Below are 7,985 nucleotides of genomic sequence, written 5' to 3'. Positions count from 1 at the left end.
AAAGTGTGTTTTTGATTGTTGATTGAAGTTGAAACAGGGATCCCCTTTCTGCGATGTGGAACATTTGTTCTTTTATCTGCCTTGTAAAGTACTTTGAAACTGTTATTTTGATAAGTCACATATTAAAAAAAAACTTTATTATGATCCACAAGATATTTGCTTGTTGACAAACTAAAACGTCATTGCAAATCATAAGACTAATATATCCAGCATTAAAATATTACAGTTACACAGGAAATTAGTATTATATACAACACGTGGTGTTTGTTGTCAAAATTAAGAGCCAATCAGAGCTTGTCAGCTCATCAATCAGGCGACAGCCAGGCACTTGTAGTCGATGGAAAGCAACTGCGGTGCCTGGCTCTACAAACTGCAGCCGCCTCGATCTCATGAGCTTACCGTTGCCCACATGTGCATGATGTCAGACAAAGTCGGGATCAAGTTGGACACAAATCTAACCGGCATGCAGTGTGCGGCGATCACTGCTGATCGATTCTGCGCAGGCCTGGATCATCTGGAACGCACCTATTGACTCGATGGGAAATATGAAAGTAAACACAAAAGAATAAAGAACAACATAAATTTGACTTGTTATTTTGTTTGTTTGTTTGTTTCTTTTTTCCTTTCAAGCAGAAGATGGGAAAACAAACATCGCTTTTCAACATTTGGTTTATACAGAAAAACAAATAAATGAAAATCTCACCTGTTTTTTTGTTTTTTAGTTTGCCAGACTGAATTGAATAATTGCATGAATGGATGAAACACGAACCGTTTTGTTCACAACTCAAAGATATTATGTTTCTGAGAGGAGTTAAGAAACCAGATTATATAAATAAAACAAAAAATAAATAAATACATTTTACTACTTGAGACAGTGCAAACATGAATGTAGTTGGAACATACTTCTCTCTGTTTCATTACACTGACTGGACATCCACATGAAAAGCACTGAATATTCCCTTTAATTATATTGTCCAAAATGGCAAACTGTGTCTAGCTTTTTTTTGCAAACAACATAAGACCTGTAAATATGCTACAACCATAATCTTTTTGTACTTTTTAAGTTAGTTTAAGTTAGTATGTTTGGGAACACCACCCCACAGACGTTCTCTTTATGCGCCTATGGCAGATATAAAAGTGTCAAAAAGTGTTTACTGTGGCCCAATGTCCAAAACAATGTGTTAAAGTGCCCCTCTATTGGGTGCCCTTCCAGTGGAGAAAAAATATACTGTCATATAGACTGCCCTATGATAGAAAATGTGTTGGTCTCTATGTGCCTCTAAATGGTTAAATAGTTAATAGTTCCCTCTGTGTTTTATTACAGAGGTGTAGTGGTTGTTGTACAAAAGTCTCATAATAAAACCATTTCACTGTAAATGCATCATGTTTTTGGCACGCTGGTGCTCCACCGTATACAGCTGGTGCCCTTTTTATTTTATTTTTTGCCCCTGCCCTTTGGACTTGCTGAGTCCGCCACTGTTTGTTTCACATTTTAATGTTGGACTTTAATTAGTAATTTTTCCATTTAGGGTATGTTTGACCACATTTCTTTTCTTTCTAACACTACTCTGTGTAACTCATGAACAAAAATGGATTTTTTCTTCTTTGCTCTAAACTTTTATTTTGAATGACTCATTCTTTCTTTCTTTTTTTTTTTTTTAACTTCTGATAAGCCCTAGTTCAGCCAAGAGCAGCCATAGTGTGCCTTTGTTCTGCATGTCAGGAGACCTGCTATTTGGACATGAACAAAGTTTGTTTGATTAGTAATAATGAAAGTAGGCCACACCAGAAAGCCGATTCTCCTGACAAACAACAGCCTTCTGAACTCGCATGAGGCCTTTTCTCTTTAATTATTAAACCTTCATGGTATCAGAGTGATTAATGATTGGTTTGTCAGGGCAAACAATCAATCTTTGTAATGAGCTCTGCGGTCTGTCCCACTACCACACTAAAAAAGAACAAAAACCTGACAATTTTGTGGCAAAAAAGAAAAAGACAATCACCCAGTAGTTCCCTGCAAAGTTGACTGCAGGTTATTCAGTATTCAGCCATGTCAAGTTGGATTACAAGCCGTAGGGAACAAAAACCACTTAGTTCAAAACAAACTGTGAACTGTGTCGAGAAGAACGGAACAACAGCTTTCACTTTGCTAGAAGCTGACAAGAAAGATACCAATTAGTCATCACACCATGATAAAGAAGTGGAACTCCCAGAGGAGTTTTATATCTCATAGACAGTTTCATATTTTATATTTATATTTATTTTCAAATCTACAAGGGACTTTCATATTTGGTTGTTTTTGTTTAAAATCAGAAGTTTGTCCGCTGCCATAACCCCATAATATAACATCACAAATACAAATATCAAAATAAAAATCTCCTGGTTCTTTTTAATTTATCAGGATGAAGAACCCCAAAGAGTCAGTTAACTATTTCAAAACAAAATTGTTTTGTGTATCAGTAGCACCAGTGACATAATTTTGGGTGACTGATATTTATTTGAAAGTATCAATAAAAACAGCTATTTATTTACAATTCCAATGTTTTATGTAATGCATGTAATGTTTATGTAAATGTGAATGAGATTTTAAAAATATTTTACAACAAAGTGTCTACTGCACTTCCATATGATCAAAGTGACAAAACCATTCCATAAAATTAAATATTGAACATTCATTTTCTTTTATCATTGCATGGGCTTATTTATTGAACATATAAAATTAATTTGATTATTAGGTAATCTTTAATGAACACACACAGCTACGGTTTATGAACACTTGGGAACTGAACACAGCGACAGAGAGAGAAACGCACAGAAAGAGAGAGAGAGAGAGAGAGAGAGAGAGAGAGAGAGAGAGACAGGAGCAGCGGTTTCTGATTGGCGCAGATGGGACACGTGACCAGGCTCATTTACATATGGACAGGCAGGTGAGCGTGGGAGAAAACAGTGTCAGCTACGCTACGAGCACGTTGACAGCAGGCCGCCGGGTTATTATGAGTTTCGTCGGTTTCCCGGAACACTTCGCGTTGAAGCAGGAGTCACCGCAGGCCACGTCGGTCGTCTCACCTGGACGCTCATTAACCGGCAGGTAACTTCCGTCTGAATCCCCAACAACAACCCTAACAGTTTCTGGGCGTCTTCTCGACTCAGAGAGCCGGTGGGACCTTTCACACTTGTTTCCTTATCAGCGGTTTCACCTGTCAGTTCCCAGCAGCAGCAGCAGCAGCAGCAGGCTCACCTGAGCTGAGGAGGCACCGGTTGAACAGGTGGAGCAGGATGTGCTGCATTCCGCCAGTGTGGAGACACGCATCCGCCTGTGGCAACACAAAACTTGAGTGGGTGTGTTGGTGTTGGTATGATTAGTTTATCCTGGATTAGGGAGAAAATTGGCCTTTTCAGAGTCTGAATGAGGTAAATTCCGCTTCTTAACGCGATAAAATCACGTGCATGCTGGATGATAGTGTATTTTCTTACCTCCCGCCTCCTGCATTATTATATTCACCATGTCTTTGGTTTCTACCAGAAATTATTCTGTAGCTTTGATGCAAATGTATTCATGTATAGAAAAAGAGGATGCAGGAAACAGCTGTTTAGTCACATGACAGAATTTTGCCAATGCTTCATAATTACCAGCTTCATGACTGAACTGAACGGATGAAACATTAAAAAAACAGATTAAAAGATTAAAAACCATGAAATGCCAAACACACGAAACAAACTTTTTTGAACTAATTGAAGTGTTTATTGGACCTTTTGACAAAATTGGTCAATATAATGTACAATTATGATAGCCACGGAAAATTTTGGGAGAAAATCCATTATAACTGTTTGCAGCACACAAGTGATTACAGTAAGAGCAGGTTGCATATGTAGAAAATGCATGTAAGTATCTCAGTTTATATCAGAGTGCATTTGTGATTGTGGTGGAATAATATAGACTCATATATAAATGACACTGCTGCGTACATACATACATACCTGCTGCTTTGTATTTGATACACATTTTCAACACAGTTTTACTCAGATAAAATATAAAGATCAAGTAGCTATAAGTTGTTTCACTAAAGCAAATATTCATACTGAAATATTAGTAACAATATAACTGTTAATCTTACAGTAACTTTGTCTAAATTGGCAAAGATTCCCTGCCAAAAACATGCAACTCGCCACATGATTGATTTGTTTGTTTTTTTAGAATAGACTTTTGTTTTTATTTCAATTCCATATGAAGGGGTAGTTTACATTGGTATGAAGCAACTAGAAAAAAAATGAAAAGATTATTTTGAGGGCAAGATTATAGGATATTTTTGGGACCATGTCATGGGCCGGGGCGGGGGAGCTCCTTTGCTATAAAATGCAGGTAAATGATGGACAATCGCAGCTTCTGAGAGTTTAACGTGACATCTTCATTTTTCTCAAAATGTCTTAAATATACATGTTTAGTTTACTGTTACATAAAATGAAGTAAAGCAGAAAATCCTCACATTTGAGTTGCTGGAACATGCATCGTATTATTGAACAAAAAGTGACCTGAATTGTTTCTGTACTAATGTTTCTGTTAAGTGATTGTTATGCTCACACAGTATTCTATAAATCAACATTTCTTCTCTTTCTGCCACTGCTACTTTTAGTGCATGACGTTTTGTTGGCCTGTTGTCAGTAATACACCTGCTCAGCAGAAACTTCAGCACCCCTAAAGAAAGAATGTAATGCAATACAATCCAGCAGGTGTAAATGCCACCCGTGTGAAAAACAGTCAACAGAAACTTTGCTGTGTGTGTGTTAGAGAAGAGTCCATACTTTCTAGTGTAAATGATTATATAGTGTATTTGCAGCAACAGTATAAAACAAAATAATAATTGTAGTGCCTACTAATTAGTCTGTAGCTTATACAATATGCTGCAGTTCTCATCTTGACTAAGTCATGGCACTGACATAATTGATAAGATCTTTCTCTTGGTATTCAAAGCTCTCAGGCCTGAAAAGAGCCCATTTCCTTGACAGCTAAGCTGCTTTCACGTCTCACGGGTCTTCTTGCTGTGCAGTTTTAGGTCTTTGATTGTCTTGACCAAAGTGGACGGCTCATGATGGCTTCACTTTGTGAGGAAAAGCGTGAAATGACGCAACAAATGCCCCTTTATGTGAGCGCGCCCAGAGTCCGAAGAAGGAAGTTGATAACCACCGTTTTGATACCCGCTATCTCTTAGCTTATGCAAAAAAAAAAAAAAGCCTGGCTATGTTGATCATCCTTTGTAGTACATCCCTCTGATCAGACCATAGATTATAATAAAACTAGACAGGCCATTGCTGCTCAGCCCTGCTGCCATTTTTTTTACAGTGGTCATTCACAGTATTACAGCAAAAAAAAATTCTCCACCAGCCCAAAAAGCATTTTCCTCCATCAGCCACCATTATAAAAGAGACGACTGTTGACAGGACACCTTAAATTGCAAACAAGGTCACTTATGGCTCTTTATATTGTGAATTGTTGATCCATGGAGTTTTCATTGTTGTATAACTTTCCTCAAGCCGAAAAAAGCACTTTAAAACCTAAAAAGTCTGGCACAGGTGAACTGTGGGAACTGTACAGTATTTTTTAACGTGTGTGAACACATCTGATATGGACAATGTCCTCATGCATGCTGTATGTGTGAAAGGGCCCATTTGGATGATGTCCCAGCCGTATCCTCAGGGTATAGTGAAAACAGCTTAAAGCTGACTGACCTTGTACATAAAACCTTGGAGAGTGAGACCCATTTAATCACCCTCTGATTTGGCTGCTGTTGTTGTTTTTCAGGTGCCTCGCTGTCATTTGTATCTGACTGATGCTGTGTTTGTCCAGATGTAAGAAGACAGGCCTCACATTCCTGATCGATACTTCAAGTCCTCAGGGAGGTGAGGTTGGATTAAACACTGTCGTATGATCTCTCCACTGTGTGGCTGTTCGCTATTAGGGAGGCTTTTAGTGAGAATTTGAGAGAGCGGAGATAAAGACGTATTTAAAAGTCTGTTTGTCCAGTTCTCAGCATTTTTTTAGCTTCTAACTGAATCTCTGTGTTCTGAAGATTAGTGTGTCTCCTGTGTCCTGAGTCATATGCAACTTGTAAAAGAGTATAAATTTATGACGTGCAACTTTGTAGCTAGCTAGTCAAATGTTTGCACAACTGTGTCATATTTTAACATTAGCTTTTATTGAAACTCACCATTTTTGGTCAATGTTGCCCTTTGTTGCTGTCACAGTAATAGTTTCATATTTCGTTTTATTGCGCTGCAGATTTTTCACAGCCTTTTTTTTTCAGTTACTTCTTGACACATCCTGTCAACTTCTCATAGTTGTGTGTATTTCTTCTGGCTGCTGGTTAAATTTACTTTTGATTATGTGTTTGTTTTTTCCATAGTCTTGGATGAAATCATCTTTTTCTTTTTTTTTCTTTGTCCATTTTGAAGATGCTAGCTTACACAGGCTAACTAACAACTGATAACAATACTGTCTGGTTCAAATTATTAAATTATGACAGTATCTGCCATGAAAGCATTAGTCCAAACCACTAATACCCAAGTGTGGTGCGCCATGAGAGGTCATGAAAAGTAAATAAATAAAATGTTTTAAAGTTTCAAATTACCTTAAAATACATATGATTAATTTTTAAAAAGTAGTCACAACTGATAAAACAAAGCAATTAGGTTTAAATTGTGTGTTATTCCTCATGTATCTGACCAAGTTTAGGTGTTATGCAGTATTTGGTGACTTTTCACATTAACACCCGAACGTATTTTATATCTTGTTATCGGAACAATTAGCCTTGAGTCTTAATCAGAGTTGTGATTAAAGGTTTAGATATGCCACAGAGAATTTTCAGATTTCAGATTGGGACGTGGAGTTCTTAAGTTTGGGACTGGCTGATCTAAACACTTAGGCAATAAGACAACCTAAGAGGCTTTAGGCAAGAATAAACAACAAACTTAAGGTGGTTTATAAAAACTTGCACTGTGACGTACAATATTGCAAACCAAAGCATTTCAGAGACCTAACTGACATTTGACATGCTGCATGTAATCATCAATGGTTTTATCTGGAGTTCTCCATTTACTGACCCCTCTGACAGCCTGACCGGCGTGTGATTCCCTCCCCAGCTGTCTGTCACCACGGCGATGCAGGCGTTAATCCCTTCGACAGTGTCGGCGTTTGTGTCCACCGCGTTGTCCCTGCTCAGCCTGACTCTGCTGCTGCTGCTGTGCATCATCAGGAAGAAAAGACGGATGGAGGGAATGTACAGGCCCAGTGCAGAGGAGAGGAAACAGACGGGAGCAGCAGGATCTGAAAAGCCTGGCCTGCCCCTACCGTTGCCTAAAGAGGAACGCCTCATATGACTGAGCGTAAAGAAGTGCACACACGACCTGTGGATGTATACTTCCTGTTTGCTGATGCTGCTGACCTCTGGAATACCGCATGTTTGTCTTTCACCCCAGAAACCTTCACACACACTGTTTGTGCTGCACCTTTTCATTCTTTGTAACAAATGGACGGATCAGACTATCACCTGTTTCACTGCATGGAAAGAGGAAACGCGTGTTATTTGAGTTTCTGTCATATTCCCTTATCTAAGTAAGTCACTCCTTTTTATTCTGTCACATACGGGACATGAACTGAAGTATATTTTGTATTTGTTGAGAGGTTAGTCTGTTTTTTACTATCCCTTGTCTTCTATGTATTTATATATAAAACATTGTGATGTACACTATTTCCAGTTATGAAGGATATTGATTAAAACACTGAGAATGTCTGCGCACTTTTTTGTGGAGCTCTGAGAAACTTCTTAGAAAACAAACTCAGTATGTTGGTACACAAAGTGTTCTGTTAATAAACCAGGAATGTGCACACTGGGTACCACTGCTCTCTTTCAATCTCTTGTCTTGAGCATTGAAGGCAAAGGGAGAAGACATGTTCAAAATGTTTAGTTTATTAGGGTTTGTTCAGACTTATC

At 38.2% G+C, this 7,985-nt stretch overlaps 1 protein-coding gene across 1 annotated transcript; it reads left to right on the top strand.

Moving 5' to 3' along the window:
- Positions 1-2,885: 2,885 nt before the first annotated feature.
- Positions 2,886-7,886, top strand: crb3b (crumbs homolog 3b). The gene is made up of 3 exons (XM_084711511.1): positions 2,886-3,088; positions 5,798-5,895; positions 7,124-7,886. The coding sequence occupies exons 2-3, from the start codon at positions 5,826-5,828 to the stop codon at positions 7,369-7,371; spliced, it is 318 nt and encodes a 105-aa protein (XP_084567637.1). The 5' UTR covers positions 2,886-3,088; positions 5,798-5,825; the 3' UTR covers positions 7,372-7,886.
- Positions 7,887-7,985: the final 99 nt, after the last annotated feature.

The sequence above is a fragment of the Lutjanus erythropterus genome, chromosome 3, assembly GCF_056507025.1.
Source record: "Lutjanus erythropterus isolate fLutEry1 chromosome 3, fLutEry1.hap2, whole genome shotgun sequence".
Taxonomy (NCBI): Eukaryota; Metazoa; Chordata; class Actinopteri; order Lutjaniformes; family Lutjanidae; genus Lutjanus; species Lutjanus erythropterus.
This window is presented reverse-complemented; position numbering and strand designations above follow the sequence as displayed.